This window comes from Chanodichthys erythropterus, chromosome 15 (assembly GCF_024489055.1).
Source record: "Chanodichthys erythropterus isolate Z2021 chromosome 15, ASM2448905v1, whole genome shotgun sequence".
NCBI classification, from domain to species: Eukaryota; Metazoa; Chordata; class Actinopteri; order Cypriniformes; family Xenocyprididae; genus Chanodichthys; species Chanodichthys erythropterus.
The window spans coordinates 9532891-9551118 of NC_090235.1; the positions used below are offsets into that span (position 1 = coordinate 9532891).

The 18228-nt window shown below is 37.6% G+C and overlaps 1 protein-coding gene across 24 annotated transcripts in view; it reads right to left on the reverse strand.

The window, feature by feature from the left end:
- The window catches only part of LOC137037084 (erythroid membrane-associated protein-like), a 129656-nt gene that overhangs the window by 69010 nt on the left and 42418 nt on the right, over positions 1-18228 (reverse strand). For 2 of the 24 annotated variants that reach the window (XM_067410860.1, XM_067410858.1), the window contains exon 1: positions 1066-2327. The exons of 16 other annotated variants lie outside the window; for them this stretch is intronic. In XM_067410860.1, the coding sequence (XP_067266961.1) occupies positions 1066-1128 (63 nt within the window). In that variant the 5' untranslated portion in view covers positions 1129-2327. Of the gene's footprint in view, positions 1-1065; positions 2328-3222; positions 6172-18228 lie in introns of those variants that run through there. 6 more of the 24 variants (XM_067410856.1, XM_067410849.1, XM_067410859.1 and 3 more) reach the window with 5 other exon arrangements.

Here is an 18228-nt window from a genome sequence, read left to right on the forward strand (position 1 = left end):
ACCCTTCACACCCATGCCACTTCCTCTCTGAACTGTCGCTGTCTGGTCAGCACCACAACGGCCAGGCACAGGAACAGTTTCTTCCCTCAGGCAATCCACCTCATGAACAGTTAATGCCCCCACTGGCAATAAATGATGTTTTTTTAACAAAATTCGTGAGGAGCAGGTGCAGATTGACCACAAGTTGAAAGCATTCAGCTAATCAACAAACAACAAGAGGTCTATATGCTGCAGACATACCTCTGTTCTTTGACAATTTATCAGCACCCCTCCACCACCCCATCTCCTCACTTCTCCTGTTATTATTAATACATCCGGGGGGAGTACTCTGGGTTCGGCCCAAAATTCCGAGCTCGGAGCCCAACTCTATCAACCTCCACCCTCTGGACAGCCCGCAAAATATGCATTCCTTCATCTAATTATATGCATATGTGAACTTATGAAACACGTGCAATACACAACACTACTTATACATTTATTTATTCAACACACCATACTTCTTATTTACATTTCCTTGCATTTGTACATACTATACATACTGTCTATATTTTGTATGTTGTGTGTTTAGATATATATATATATATATATATATATATATATTTTTTTTTTTTTTGTATATTGTTATTTATTTATTTACTTATTCTATTTTCATTCTTTTTATTATCTGTGCTGCACTATCATTCTGTTTATACTGTGGAAGTACAAACATACCTGGCAATAAAGCTCTTTCTGATTCTGATATTTATATTTATGCCTTTGACAGATACTGTATGTGAACTCTTTCTTCTTTATGAATCCATGAATTTGGTGTTGGTATCATCCTGATCTACTGTCTGAGCTACAGAAGACAGAGCTTTTTTATTTTAATGACAGTGTTGACAGTGTATGATTCCCAGGGAATGAATGGATAATATGTAAACCTTGAATGCAATGTAAGCCTCTTTAAACAAAAGTGTCTGCCAAACGTGTAATTGTTGAACGAACATAACCTTACTCTGTTATACACATGCTAAATCTAAGAAATATAAATTCTAATGCATATATTGATAACATCTCGAGCCTTACCTTTGAATTCAGAGCATTTTTCATCTGAAGAAACTTTTGAAAGTACAAAATCAGTATTTTCATTGATTGAATCCATTTCGTGAGCCTGACAGAAGACGTGTCCGCTGAGACTTGAGTGCTGCTTGAGTTTGTTCAGAATAAGGAAGTCACATAAAATATCATACACATTAGTTTTTAAAAAATGCTTACACAGATGTTCATTTCTCATAACTCGACACACAAAAACACAAAACACACACACAAGATGCAAAACATCACACATATCTTGCAAAAGCAAATACCATGCAAAACTATATAAAAATTAGAATTGCTTTACAGCAGAACCTGAATTTGTTACTATTGTGAAGCTGCTGTATAATATATATATACACTCACAAACACACTGAATATGCATACAAGCCAAGTCAGAAAGTCAACATTATAGTTTTTTTCAACAGCTTACACACAAAATCCTTGTCACACATTTTCTGAAACCTGACACTCAAACACCAGAACCACTCACCACATCTGCAAAACCATACACTAATTCTCGACCTTTAGGTTTTGAATATCTGTGTGTATATGATATATCCAAAAATAGAATGATATTATGGAAAAGGTGTTTGCAACATGAGACAAATGTTTGCTTTTGAGATGTGTTTGTGATATTTTGAATGCAGTGCTTCATTTTGCAAGAGATGTCAAGCATTTCTTGGATTTGTGTGTAAAGTTTTGAAAGTGTGTGTAAGCAGTTGAAAAGAAAACTGTTCTTGTCTGTGAAACCAGTGGATAGTGTTATAGTGTGTAGTCACAAATGATAAACTTCTCACCAGTTCACACACCACAGTTACTTTAAGCAAACTCTAATAAACTCTAGCAAACTCAGATAAGGAAGTTCAACCTGCCACAAGAGCTGCTGATACAATTCGACTCTGCGGTCATTGAATCCATGCTCTGCACTTCTAATGCCTGGTTCAGCTCAGCTACCAAATCAGATCTCAGAAGACTATGACAGATAGTCCGGACTGCTGAACGAATCACTGGTACACCCCTCCTCACTCTCCAAGAACTGTATCATCCAGAGTGAGTAAAAGAGCTGACAAAATCATTCTGGACCCTTCACACCCATGCCACTTCCTCTCTGAACTGTCGCTGTCTGGTCAGCACCACAACGGCCAGGCACAGGAACAGTTTCTTCCCTCAGGCAATCCACCTCATGAACAGTTAATGCCCCCACTGGCAATAAATGATGTTTTTTTTAACAAAATTCGTGAGGAGCAGGTGCAGATTGACCACAAGTTGAAAGCATTCAGCTAATCAACAAACAACAAGAGGTATATATGCTGCAGACATACAGCACCTCTGTTCTTTGACAATTTATCAGCACCCCTCCACCACCCCATCTCCTCACTTCTCCTGTTATTATTAATACATCCGGGGGAGTACTCTGGGTTCGGCCCAAAATTCCGAGCTCGGAGCCCAACTCTATCAACCTCCACCCTCTGGACAGCCCGCAAAATATGCATTCCTTCATCTAATTATATGCATATGTGAACTTATGAAACACGTGCAATACACAACACTACTTATACATTTATTTATTCAACACACCATACTTCTTATTTACATTTCCTTGCATTTGTACATACTATACATACTGTCTATATATTGTATGTTGTGTGTTTAGATATATATATATATATTTTTTTTTTTTTTTTTTTTTTTTGTATATTGTTATTTATTTATTTACTTATTCTATTTTCATTCTTTTTATTATCTGTGCTGCACTGTCATTCTGTTTATACTGTGGAAGTACAAACATACCTGGCAATAAAGCTCTTTCTGATTCTGATATTTATATTTATGCCTTTGACAGATACTGTATGTGAACTCTTTCTTCTTTATGAATCCATGAATTTGGTGTTGGTATCATCCTGATCTACTGTCTGAGCTACAGAAGACAGAGCTTTTTTATTTTAATGACAGTGTTGACAGTGTATGATTCCCAGGGAATGAATGGATAATATGTAAACCTTGAATGCAATGTAAGCCTCTTTAAACAAAAGTGTCTGCCAAACGTGTAATTGTTGAACGAACATAACCTTACTCTGTTATACACATGCTAAATCTAAGAAATATAAATTCTAATGCATATATTGATAACATCTCGAGCCTTACCTTTGAATTCAGAGCATTTTTCATCTGAAGAAACTTTTGAAAGTACAAAATCAGTATTTTCATTGATTGAATCCATTTCGTGAGCCTGACAGAAGACGTGTCCGCTGAGACTTGAGTGCTGCTTGAGTTTGTTCAGAATAAGGAAGTCACATAAAATATCATACACATTAGTTTTTAAAAAATGCTTACACAGATGTTCATTTCTCATAACTCGACACACAAAAACACAAAACACACACACAAGATGCAAAACATCACACATATCTTGCAAAAGCAAATACCATGCAAAACTATATAAAAATTAGAATTGCTTTACAGCAGAACCTGAATTTGTTACTATTGTGAAGCTGCTGTATAATATATATATACACTCACAAACACACTGAATATGCATACAAGCCAAGTCAGAAAGTCAACATTATAGTTTTTTTCAACAGCTTACACACAAAATCCTTGTCACACATTTTCTGAAACCTGACACTCAAACACCAGAACCACTCACCACATCTGCAAAACCATACACTAATTCTCGACCTTTAGGTTTTGAATATCTGTGTGTATATGATATATCCAAAAATAGAATGATATTATGGAAAAGGTGTTTGCAACATGAGACAAATGTTTGCTTTTGAGATGTGTTTGTGATATTTTGAATGCAGTGCTTCATTTTGCAAGAGATGTCAAGCATTTCTTGGATTTGTGTGTAAAGTTTTGAAAGTGTGTGTAAGCAGTTGAAAAGAAAACTGTTCTTGTCTGTGAAACCAGTGGATAGTGTTATAGTGTGTAGTCACAAATGATAAACTTCTCACCAGTTCACACACCACAGTTACTTTAAGCAAACTCTAATAAACTCTAGCAAACTCAGATAAGGAAGTTCAACCTGCCACAAGAGCTGCTGATACAATTCGACTCTGCGGTCATTGAATCCATGCTCTGCACTTCTAATGCCTGGTTCAGCTCAGCTACCAAATCAGATCTCAGAAGACTATGACAGATAGTCCGGACTGCTGAACGAATCACTGGTACACCCCTCCTCACTCTCCAAGAACTGTATCATCCAGAGTGAGTAAAAGAGCTGACAAAATCATTCTGGACCCTTCACACCCATGCCACTTCCTCTCTGAACTGTCGCTGTCTGGTCAGCACCACAACGGCCAGGCACAGGAACAGTTTCTTCCCTCAGGCAATCCACCTCATGAACAGTTAATGCCCCCACTGGCAATAAATGATGTTTTTTTTAACAAAATTCGTGAGGAGCAGGTGCAGATTGACCACAAGTTGAAAGCATTCAGCTAATCAACAAACAACAAGAGGTATATATGCTGCAGACATACAGCACCTCTGTTCTTTGACAATTTATCAGCACCCCTCCACCACCCCATCTCCTCACTTCTCCTGTTATTATTAATACATCCGGGGGGAGTACTCTGGGTTCGGCCCAAAATTCCGAGCTCGGAGCCCAACTCTATCAACCTCCACCCTCTGGACAGCCCGCAAAATATGCATTCCTTCATCTAATTATATGCATATGTGAACTTATGAAACACGTGCAATACACAACACTACTTATACATTTATTTATTCAACACACCATACTTCTTATTTACATTTCCTTGCATTTGTACATACTATACATACTGTCTATATTTTGTATGTTGTGTGTTTAGATATATATATATATATTTTTTTTTTTTTTTTTTTTTTTTTTTTATATTGTTATTTATTTATTTACTTATTCTATTTTCATTCTTTTTATTATCTGTGCTGCACTATCATTCTGTTTATACTGTGGAAGTACAAACATACCTGGCAATAAAGCTCTTTCTGATTCTGATATTTATATTTATGCCTTTGACAGATACTGTATGTGAACTCTTTCTTCTTTATGAATCCATGAATTTGGTGTTGGTATCATCCTGATCTACTGTCTGAGCTACAGAAGACAGAGCTTTTTTATTTTAATGACAGTGTTGACAGTGTATGATTCCCAGGGAATGAATGGATAATATGTAAACCTTGAATGCAATGTAAGCCTCTTTAAACAAAAGTGTCTGCCAAACGTGTAATTGTTGAACGAACATAACCTTACTCTGTTATACACATGCTAAATCTAAGAAATATAAATTCTAATGCATATATTGATAACATCTCGAGCCTTACCTTTGAATTCAGAGCATTTTTCATCTGAAGAAACTTTTGAAAGTACAAAATCAGTATTTTCATTGATTGAATCCATTTCGTGAGCCTGACAGAAGACGTGTCCGCTGAGACTTGAGTGCTGCTTGAGTTTGTTCAGAATAAGGAAGTCACATAAAATATCATACACATTAGTTTTTAAAAAATGCTTACACAGATGTTCATTTCTCATAACTCGACACACAAAAACACAAAACACACACACAAGATGCAAAACATCACACATATCTTGCAAAAGCAAATACCATGCAAAACTATATAAAAATTAGAATTGCTTTACAGCAGAACCTGAATTTGTTACTATTGTGAAGCTGCTGTATAATATATATATACACTCACAAACACACTGAATATGCATACAAGCCAAGTCAGAAAGTCAACATTATAGTTTTTTTCAACAGCTTACACACAAAATCCTTGTCTCACATTTTCTGAAACCTGACACTCAAACACCAGAACCACTCACCACATCTGCAAAACCATACACTAATTCTCGACCTTTAGGTTTTGAATATCTGTGTGTATATGATATATCCAAAAATAGAATGATATTATGGAAAAGGTGTTTGCAACATGAGACAAATGTTTGCTTTTGAGATGTGTTTGTGATATTTTGAATGCAGTGCTTCATTTTGCAAGAGATGTCAAGCATTTCTTGGATTTGTGTGTAAAGTTTTGAAAGTGTGTGTAAGCAGTTGAAAAGAAAACTGTTCTTGTCTGTGAAACCAGTGGATAGTGTTATAGTGTGTAGTCACAAATGATAAACTTCTCACCAGTTCACACACCACAGTTACTTTAAGCAAACTCTAAGAAACTCAGATAAGGAAGTTAAATTTTTGCATTCACTGACAATAAAATTGCTAGTTGGAACTTGAACTATCTGTTGTAAGCCACTTGAACTCACTTTCAGACGTGTCTGAGGAAAAGTTCATCTTATTTTATAAATTGATTTGATTTGATTTTGAAGTTATAGTTGACACCCAGTTAGAGTGAGTTCAACTTATCTGCGCATGCTCGTTTGAAATTTGTCATGGCAACTGGCTGTGACGGGGTTTCCAAGGATTTTCCCAGGAGCTCCCTGCGAAAGTTTGAAAGTTTGCGTCCGCCATCTTGTCACGATGCCAGCGGACTTTCCCTGTTGTCTTTGTCGAAGAGAAACATTCCTAATTTTAAAGTTCAGAAAGTTCAGATAATTTGTTTTTTTCAGCTGGGGATTTACACATTTCTGTTCTTAGGCACTATACAACTGTTTATCGGTAATCTTTGTCAATATTTCATTATAAGGTCTCAACAAGAGTCGGAAAGTAAAAAATAAAACTGCCCATATTATAGTACTGAAACCTGATGTATTTGCTTTGGGTATAAGATTACTTGTTTACATTGTGGAATTGTAAAGCTGTTTGTGCCAAAGTCGTTCAAATAAACATGCATAAATTAACTGGTTAACTGTCAGTGGATGATTTAATGTGGGGGGGTAATTTAAACTCAAAATAGTAACACACTCTAAAAAAAATTGGTTCTTCAGCGGTTCTTCAGCGGTTCTTTGCTGTGGTTAAGGTGCTTTATCCCACGTAGGAGGCAACATTCTCAGGACCTTACACAACATTCCCTAAAAGTTCTCAAAAGATGGACCTTCAGGGAACATTCAGGACGTTCTGGGAATATTTAGGGGACTATTACTATAGGACGTTCTGTTAACTTCCCAAATGTCCTCTTTGTAATGCAACCATAAAATAACCAAAATATAACGCCCCCCTAAACTCATATCGGGAACGTTATTAAATGACCAACAGAGGACCATGTGGCAACGTTCAGTTAATGTCCCAAATATCCTCATTGTAACATTCTTATGTGACCATAAAATAACCAAATTGGAATGTCCCCCTAAAGTCATATAAGGAACCTTGACCTGCAGCACTTTCATTACCAAAAGAGGACGTTTTATGTCCCAAATGTTCTGTAAAATTTCAGAATTTTCATCACTTTTATAGAACTTTTAGGCAAAGTTGCACAAGATAATAAAGTTTGAAGTCACCGTTATAGAGGTGAGCATTTGCTTTAGATGGGCTCTTTAGATTCTTGCTATTTTAACATCAGATTTTCTCTGGCTGCTTTAACTATGTTTTCAAAACATGTTTGTTATAGCAGAAACAAAAAAGCAAGTAAAAGCCTGATCAGTTGAATTAGATGATGGTGGTACAATCATCATGAAGTGTTCTAATTCATTAGATCATTACCAGAGTCTAAACTATGAGTGTGTTATATGTTAGTTTTGCATTAAATATATATATATTTTTTAAAGTTCATTATGCAGAGTTTTGAGTAGTGTCTAATAGATTCATACAGACATCATGAATCAGCGTATGATCCTCAACAATGGTGACAATAAAAAAAAAAACTTTTTTTGTGACTTTAGTAGCTTGTTTTGTGATACTCAGAGGTAATGTTATTCTGAAAATGTTGTCACCATTGTTGAGGATCATACGCAGAATCTTGATGTCTGTATGAATCTTCATGATGCTATCTGAATAGCTCCTACATAATAAAAACTTTCAAAATGTCAATAATATGCATTATCATAGGGCTACAACAGCACAAAAGAAATTACAACATTCACTGATCAGTGAGTAAGACCAAAGTATGATGATAGACTCATAAACAATGAGCAAACAAATCAATATGACCACATTTATTTTCCCTCACAATTATTTTATTGTAACAAAAGTGCATTAGAAACACACAGTTAACACAATTGGAGAAAAAATAAAGTCAAAATGTCAATGGTCAGGAGCCCAACTAAAGCAATCGCTTACCTCCGTAATGGTGACATTTTAAATTTTGATAAAACAGAAACACCTCATTAAGAAGATTTGTATGAAAAAAACAAAGTCAGGGTGGTTTGTAAGAAGGTGCTGAGATCTGAGTTGTGTGAGGTCACCATTGTGCTGAAGAGTAGCGCCCGTGCTTCAGTCAGTGATGATCCAGAAACATTGATGTTCTGCTGCATGTTGCTTTATGTAAAGACAGTAACTGTGTAGTTGCTGATGCAGTGATACAGTAGTTACATTAGTTCATGCATGTGCTGTTCTCAGTTAAAAGATTTTGAAGAAAAAACAGTTTTTGTTTGAACAGCCACTTTTGTTAATCAATTTAGCTCTAACTTTCAATTAAATTTTTTGACAAAGGCAGTAGGAACATTCTGAGAACATTTCGAAATAAACTGGTCCCTTAAATGTTCAGGGAATGTCTTGAATGTTCTGTGAAGGTCCACCAAATAACATCCCCCAAACCTTAAAAGATCTCCACATCGTGACCGTCTCTGAATGTACAGGGAACATTACTAGACAACGTCCTTAACACCAGTGGGGACGTTCTGAGAATGTTCTGGGATCTTTAAATGAGAACCACTGCTGGTGCTATATGGCACCTCTTGTGGTTCTACATAGCACCATATGACAAAGGTGCTATAAAGCACTTAAAAAGGTTCCCCTATGATTACGAGCCAAAGAACCATTTTTGGTGCTATATAGCACCATTTTTGCTTAGAGTGTACTGTTTATAAAGAATCCCATGAAGAATCCTCATGAAGCTGGTTGAATATAAAGAGTGAATTTGAGGAAACTCAAATATGTAAGAGATCATGTTCAGTCAGCTGATCATTACTGCAAAATGAACCCAGACCCATCCAATAAAGCAGAGAGAGAATCCAATTGCACGCACTCTTTACTAACAAAACTCCACATGAATAGACTGGAACCTTAGACCCAAGACACGAAAACGATCCACCACAACACATGAAACAACAACTAGCAAAGAATAAGGAAACACAATGGCTATAAATACACAAGGACAAACAGGCTTAACAAGACAATGAAACAAGAAACAACTGGGGAGACAAATCAACATGAAAAACTACAAAGAACTACAACATAAAGCACAGGAAACACTTCAACCTAAATGTCCAAGGACAGACACAGACAACATGTGACAGTCTCATTCAGGATAATGTCAGGTTCTTGTGTTGCCTATATTTTTTTTAGGATAATTTAACATAATTTGCATTGTGGGATGACCACAGGCCCAGATTGGCCATCGGAAACTCCCACGTCTGGCGAATGGTTTGGTCAGCTGTCTTGCTCACTTTTGTTTATTTAGCCTATTTAGGATAATTTATTATTAATTTTATTATTACTATTATTATTACCTGCCTGATGCGCAAAAGTGATTTCTGAATTTGGAATTAAATTTACACCATCATCTCTGGTGAATGACTTCTGCACACAAAAGAAAAACTGTACATGAAGATGCAGTGTAATTGGTGGCGTAAATTAAATTATATTAAAATGGATAAATTAAATTAAAGCCCAACGCTGCTGTAAGCTCTTTGAGCTACAAGAAAGACATTTCACACACATCCCTCTTCCAATGAAAACTACATTCTCCTCTTAAACACATGATGCCTATCAATTTGATTTAGCATTTATGATAACAAATAATTTACTTATGTTCTGAGCAGATGTATTAATTACACATGATCATTTTGTAATTGGATTATGTTATCATAGAACACGATGCAATTTTCAATAGTCAATTGATTCCCTTGAATAGGGCAGAGGAATGTACCAGTTTGTGTGTTTCCCCAATTGAGTGTCCTGCAGTTGAGTCAGAGCTCTCCTCAGAGTCTCCAGACTCTCATCTGTCTTCATACTGATCTCAGACCAGTTCCTGGTGTTTCTAGAGCTGCACAGAGATGAGTACGAACAAGTATGAACTGGGATGTTTTTGAACACCAGGACCTGGAGGAGTCCACTGCAGCTGTCCTGGGCTACATTAAATATTGCAGGGAAATTGTCACCATGGACAGGTGCATCAGGATCTATCCCAACCAGAAGCCATGGATGACAAGAGAAGTCCAGTGCCTGCTCAGGGAGAGGGACACTGCTCTCCAGAGCCAACTTGAAAAGAGGCATCAGAGAAGCCAAGGCTGCTTACAGGAGGAAAATTGAGGACCACTTTCACAGTAAAAACACGAGGTAGGTGTGGGAGGGGGTTCAGCACATAACCAATCACAGATCTACCTACTTCTCAGTTGCTGATAGTGATGCATCAATGGCGAAGGAGTTAAACCCTTTCTTTGCCCATTTTAAGGTGGAGTCTCCTGAGGCAGCCCCATTCTATCCAAAAGCTCACAGTAGCCACATCTTCATAGAGGAGGAGCAAGAGGTGAGGCCTACCATTGGCAGCTTTAATGATTACCGCCCAGTGGCATTATTCCACCCATGTTCAACACACACCAGCTCGCATACAGATCAAATCGATCTACAGAGGATGCCATAGCCACAACTCTTCACACTGCTCTAATCCATCATGAGCAGCAGTGTGCTACAATAGAGACACGGAGGCAGACGTAAAAGCAACACAGGTTTGTTTATTGTAGAAACAGCAGAGCAAATGGTTATGGAGAGATGGTTAAGCAGTTCTTGAATGGTGAAGAGAGAGTGATACTGTCCTTGTGGTGTTTTCCAGATGCGGATGGAGACTGGCGTTGGAGGATGACGGCGGAGACACTCACACACACAGGCAGGTAGGCACACGAGGAGAACAGGAGACGAAGGAGATGAAGGAGACGACTGGAGCAGGTAAGTATGGCGTTTGGAGTCCTTAAGGTAAGCATACAAGTGGTTGTAGTGCAAACGAGACCGGACAGTGAATGTGTGTGTGTGTGGTAGTTAAATACTGGTGGTGATTGCAGTGCAGATGAGCTTCAGGTGGCGGTGATCAGTATGCTGGTGATTGAGTGCGTGGGTAAGGGAGTGAGGTGGAACCTGACGTGTCTGTGACACAGTGGAGCTTCATTAGGCTGCTCTTTAAGGACTTTAGCTCCGCATTTAATACCATCCTTCCCCACAGACTGGTGACCAAGCTGGCAAACTTGGGACTATCCCACTCTATCTGCCTCTCTCACAGAGAGTTAGAGTAGGCCTCTACATCTCCTCAGCCCTCAGCCTTAACACTGGCTCCCCTCAGGGATGTGTGCTGAGCACCATACACTACACCCTCTAGACTCACAACTGCATCCCCACACACTCCAGCAACATCACCATCAAGCTTGCTGATGATATCACTGTTGTGGGACGCATCTCAAAGGGCGAAGAGTCTGCATATTGGGATAAGGTGGAGCGCTGTGGTGTGGTGTATAGACACTAACTTGGTCCTTAACACCACCAAGACCAAAGAGCTGATCATGGACTACAGGAGAATTAAAACAGTCATTCAGCCTGTACTCATCGGCAGGGACTGTGTAGAGAGGGTTTCAGACTTTCGTTTCTGGGCATCCATTGAGGAGGTTCTGACCTGGAGAGATAATACCACATCATTAATAAAGAAGGCACAACAGAGACTTTTCTTCCTGAGGATCCTTAGGAAGAACCTGTCTGACAGTCTTGTCTGTCTTGTTACTGTTTAATGTTTCCTTGTTTGTCTTGTGCCTGAGTGGCTCTGTCTTTGGCTGAATCCCAAATGGCACCTTAAACCCTCAAGGTCTTCCTCTGAGTCTGCACTTTCGTGAAGTAATGCAGCTTTGACTGCCGGGTAAAATCCTTTGCGTAGCTCGCAAACTTGCGAGCTCAGATAAAGTGCGAATTGAGGGCGCATAGCGGCCACAAAGGGGGCGCTCGTGAGCACCCTTCTGATACCTAAAATGATGAATGGGACACCCTACAGTCTCGTAGACTTAACAGACATGTGCACGTGGCAGCCATTGTAAGTTCATAAGTACATTGTTAAGGGTACGACAAAAAATCAGTATGCCGATTTATCGCGATATTTCCCGCCGAGACGTTATCAATACTCTGGCACCAAGTATCGATACATTTTTTAGACATATGAAAGATTTAAATTCATGTTCCTACATTGTGGCTGTTTACCACTTTGCCTTACCGGAGCGGCAGTACCCCCAGGCTTCTTGTGGTGGCGCTTCCCAGATTGCGGATGGTGGTCAGGTGTAATTCACAGCCAAGAAATGGCGTAATGGCGGACCAACAACAAATCAGAAATGCACCCACATGTTTTAAATCAAAAGTTTGGGCCCACTTTGAATTTTGTAGTGACAAGCTCACTAAAGACTACGTAATCTGCAAGAACTGTCTCAGAAAAATAAAATACAACGGCAACACAACCAACCTGCATTCCCACCTCGTGCGCTATCATCCCGAATTGTGTGATAAGACAACGAAAAACAACACTACAGCTACAGTGAATCAGCCAACGCTGAATGACATTTGCAAGGCAAAGCTTTTTCATCACCAAGGGCTAATAACATTTCAAATTCCATTGCCACGTTTATTTGTAAGTAACTTAGTCCGTACAGTGTGATGGAATATTAAGGTTTTCGCCGAATGCTGAAAATACTGGAATCAAGATACAAAATCCCGAGTTGAAAGTATTTTACAAAAACGGCAGTTCCTGTACAAAGCGACCAGAGAAAAGGTACAGATTGCACTCAAATCTTCTGAGAGAGTTGCCCTCACCTGTGACTTGTGGACGTCCAGAGCCACGGAGTCCTACATGACAATGACTGTTCATTTTATTGACGACAAGTCGGAAATTAATGCCTCACCGGCACTCATATTGCAGAAGTGTTGCAGCAGGCCACAGAAGAATGGAGTCTAACAGAAAAATATCCTGTAGTTGTTACAGACAAAGCAACCAACATGACTTTGGCAGTCGAGCTGACAGGATTCCAGCACACACAATGTTTTGCACACATACTGAACCTTGCGTCACAGCCTGCTTTAAAGCTACCTGCTGTAGCTTGACTGCTAGCGAAGATTCAGAGGATTTCTGTGTTCTTCCATAGGAGCACCAAAGCAGTGGGAGCACCGAAGAGGAACCAGACAATGTTGGACCTTCCACAGCACAAGTTGATAACAGATGTTGCAGCATGCTGGAACAGTGCATATGAGATGCTTTTCCATTTTCTCGAGCAGCAACCTGCCATCTTTGCTGCCCTCTTATCTCCTGAGGAAAGCTGATTATTATAACTTTAATTACTGTTATGATTAAAGTGCCTTAACTCCCTCGGGTCGGCGGTCACGCCGGCGATACCACCTCGGTTTTTTTCTTACTAGTGTGAAAGAGACTCAAAATACTCTGTCAGTGTTGCACATACAATTAAGAGTTATACACCATTTTAATCTGTGGAATATCTTCTTTTATTTGTGTACACTCAGAGTAACAACAAAATGTTGTGCTTTTTGCAAAATAAAAAAAAACTAACATGATGCGTGATCTCTTGGCTCCCTCTGAACGAAGTCCAATCTGATAGTTCTCAGAAAATGAACTGTAACTTAGTGAATACTAATGACACAAAAATGAGATTTATGTCTAAAAAAGCGTTGAAATGTCAGGTTTTAAACCGTGTAAATAAAATCGAAAACAAAATTTCTGTGTTTATGTAATCTGTATGAAAAGAGACATGTCAGAAGTCCGTAATTCAGCTCATTATCCGCCAATGCGGCCACGCCCACGGAGCGAGCGCTATTCAGACACAAATTCTGAGACAATACATGCATACATCTTCTCAATCGTGTATTTATTGTCTTCAAAAGTGTTTTGAATAGCCATAGTCAGCGATCTCTGGAAGCCTGTTAGTTCCTGGATTGTCACATGGCCTATTCTTCTTTAGGAGATATTTGTGGACTAAATGTGCACAGAGCGCCCTCCGGCTGCAAGTATGAATTGAAAACACAGTATCCAGTGCTCATAGTAATGACAATAAATATTGAATAAATATTACTCCTCTGTATAGAAAATTGACATAAACATATGAGAATCCATCAATATTTCTCCAAATGTGCATGCTTTTAAGCTAGAAGCCTATATGAAATGCCATAGAGGTAACATAATTGTTCAGACACTTTGCATCACAGAAATACATTATATATTAAAGTATATAATAAAATACCATTATTTTAAATTGTAATAATATTTCACAATATTGCTGTTTTTTCTGTATGATTGATATACACCATGATGAGCTTGAGACATGATCACAGAGGGTTTTTTCACAGTCTACCTGACTGAGAGGCCTCATTATTATGCAAGACATTACACCTCATTATGCGATTCTTTTGTCTTCTCAGGTGAGAATCATCCATTATTCATGATGATTCACGCCTCCACGCATACTGTTTCTTGACAAAAAGTGTCTTACAAAAACTAAATCAATATATTGTTATAAATTAAAGAGTAGGCAGAATAATTTTGACATCATTTTGAAGCAAAAACTCTAGTCTACAACCTCCAATACCCAGAAGTCTTGTGAACACAGATTTAATATATATTTTTTGGCTTTATTTCAGTGACTGAAATGTCGAGTTTTTTGTTTTTTCAATAACCACGCATAAACGTTATTCCTTCAAAAACACAAACATGTACATACATGTTCCTCACATATTATGGTAGCCTAGTTTGTGCTGAATACAGTGTAATGACACTTTTTCCATTAATATGTTTATGAACGACTGAAAAAAGCACAAATGTCAGGGCATGTCAAAACTTCTCCAGGGCCCCGAAAATCCTCAGACCCCTGAGGGTTAACCAAGATTCAATTCCTTGTGAATTGTATTGATTTCATTTCATTTTTGATGTTGCTATGTCCTTTTGTTATGTCCTGTTATTTAAGGTTTAAGAAAAGTTTCTTATTTTCAACTGAATTATTAAATTAATCTTTTAATGAATGTTGCACTCTGCTGTTTTTTTTTAAGATGAGAAAGAGTTTCTGACATCTGCACCTTGAAAGAGATTGAAATATCAAATGCTAAAGATGTTGTACAAGCCCTCAAGCCTATGCTGGTGGCAACAAATGTCATGTGTGAGGAGAGGACCCCCACAGATTCTATCGTTGCTCCGCTTCACACCCAACTGTTGAGTGACATGAGCAGCACTGCTAAGGACTCCCCTCTTATCAAAGAGTTAAAGAATGCCATCTACCAAGACCTCTCAAAGAGATACAATTCTTCAGAGGAGAAAAGCAATCTCTACATTTCATCAGCCTTAGACCCGAGGTTTAAATCTCTGCTCTTCCTATCACCAGAGGACATGCATGAGACATTTACCAAAGTTGTGTCAAAGGCGGCTTCTCTTAAGGTAAATTAATTTATCAATCATAGATGATCCTTTAAATGTTCAGTTTTATACTTCAAAACCATGAAATTACTGCTAAAATATACACCATGTATTTTATTTAGTAAATATTTTTATCTTATAAAATATTTTTAGCTATTTAAATGTAAATCTATATCATTTTATTTGACTGCTGAGCATTTTTTTTTAAAATAATAATGCAACATATGTCCCATGTTTTTTCTTCCAGGAGGCTGCAGACTTGATGGACAACAGATTTCAGAGCGCTCCTCATCCTGACCAGGAAGGAAGCACCATGTATGCTGCTGAGGGGATGATAGACTACAGTGAGCCTGGAAAAGATCTTTCCACTGCACACTGCCCAAAGAGGAGGAAATCTGCGCTTGCTGATCTCCTTGGACAGACGTTCAACAGCAGTAGTACCACTACGTCCATGCCTTCAGCTGCCTTCATAGCTGAATAAGAGATGAAACGATACCAAGAGGCTCCAGCTTTACCACTGACAGATGATCCATTGCAGTAGTGGAAATCTCATGGGTACCCTAGGTATTTGAGTGTCCCAGGGACTAGTGCATCAACAGAACGAATGTTCTCAAGTGCCAGGGACATCAGCAGTGCTCAAAGGAGTCTGCTCAGTTCTGAGCATGTTGATCAGTTGTTGTTTTTGAAGAAAAACATGATTATCTGATTCCCACCTAATCTACCTTAATCTAAATGCATGCTTTTGCATTAATTTCTAAGCATTAAAATGTTTACATAAAATAAGTTATTTTCAGAATCAGAAGTTGATGTACAGAAAAAAAATACAGTTGCATTGTCTACATGTTCAAAGAATAGGCCTATACGTTAATAAATTAAATACATAATCATATGACCCCTCGTGAAAAAAAAGTATACTAAGTATACTTGCAGCAAGACTAATTATAAGTATATTTCAAGTGTGTTAATGATTAGTTCATTTAAAGTGTGCCATTTTGAAACAACTAATTTTGTACTAAGTATATTTAAGTTGAAATTAAGTAGTATTAAAATACAACTTTAAGTATATTTAGTATACTTATGTGTGCTAAATTGGAACAACTTCAAGTATATGTCTGTGTAGGGACTAATTACATGCTTGATTAGTGATATTAAAGTGTACTTCATTTGTGTTATAAGTATACTTTATTTGTGTTAAAAGTATATATTTTTTGTTATAATATACGTTGTATTATAAGTATACTTTATTTCTGTTATAAGTATACTTTTATTTGTGTTATAAGTATACTTTATTTCTGTTATGAGTACACTTACACTTTATTTATGATTTAAGTACATTACAAAATAATTATGAGTGTCTTCAGAAAACACAAACAATATACACTGAATATATTATTTTACAGGTAATAGTATATACTGTATACTCAGTACCTTTGGCTTATTCCAAATATTAAACATTACACACTTTGCAGTCAATAACAATACACTTTGTTATTACTTATACTTTGTATAATATAGTCAACATTTGAAGCGGATCAAAACCTTTAATCAAAGTTGTCCTAACTTTTTTGATCCACTTCAAATGTTGACTACTGTACTTTGAATTACATAATCTCACACAATACAGTTGTGCTACTATTTAAATACAGTTTACCACATTTTCCCAAAGTTGAATGCATTTGTTTTCAAGGCCACTAAATAAAATAAAATATAAGAACATCACTAATGAAGAGACATATTTCATTGACAAATCCAATAGTTTTTATTTAAACTTAGATTCAGCAAAACTTACCATGTTTTTCATTAAAGAAAAAAAAATATTGGACCATGGTGACCCTCTATACACAAATACAAATTACACATTATATTCCATTTTCTGATGAGCTTCTCATTGTGTCTGATGGCACAATGATGACCGCAGAGACTTGTGAAGAACAGCATCTGTTGACAGAATATACCAAAAATATAAGACAGCATGTTCAACTCTTTATTCACGTTTACAATAGTCTGTCTAAATCCTACATTGAACCAATACTGTTTTTGAACAGTAAATGAGGATTAGCAGCAGGGAACTGTATCAGAATGGCATGTCGATATTGTTTTCGGTACATAGTCAAGCATAAAACACTTTATGAATTAATATCGTACAGAATACGGGCCGATTTGACCAATCATATGAATGTTTTGGTGCTGCATACAAACATGTGCCATAAACCACCACACAAAAACTCAAAAAGGAGATATCAAGCCGAAATATCGCTCTCCGTTTGTTAAAGAAAATAAAATAAAGTTTGTTAACTGGTAGACTACAACTCACCTCCCAATAGCAGCACTTTTCTCCGATTCTTTCAGGATCGCGTAGGCCATTAGATTAGCCGGTTGTCGTCGCCATCACGGTCAGTCTGCGATGTCACTTGATTGAACTGGTCAGAATCCCCAAGATTAAGCGATGTATTGCGCTTTCAGTGTTTTATTAAATAAATTATACATTGCGACATTATACTTAACATGACTGACTGAGCGAGGGGATTCAGACGACGACTGTGACGTCAGCAGCTCTGATTGGCTGAAGGCAGTGAGCAACAAAATCTGATTGGTCACAGACCAAGTTGAAGAGACATTTGAATTCCGATAAGTTTAACCACTCGACATATTTTTTCGCATTACTTGTGCTGCTGGTGTGTT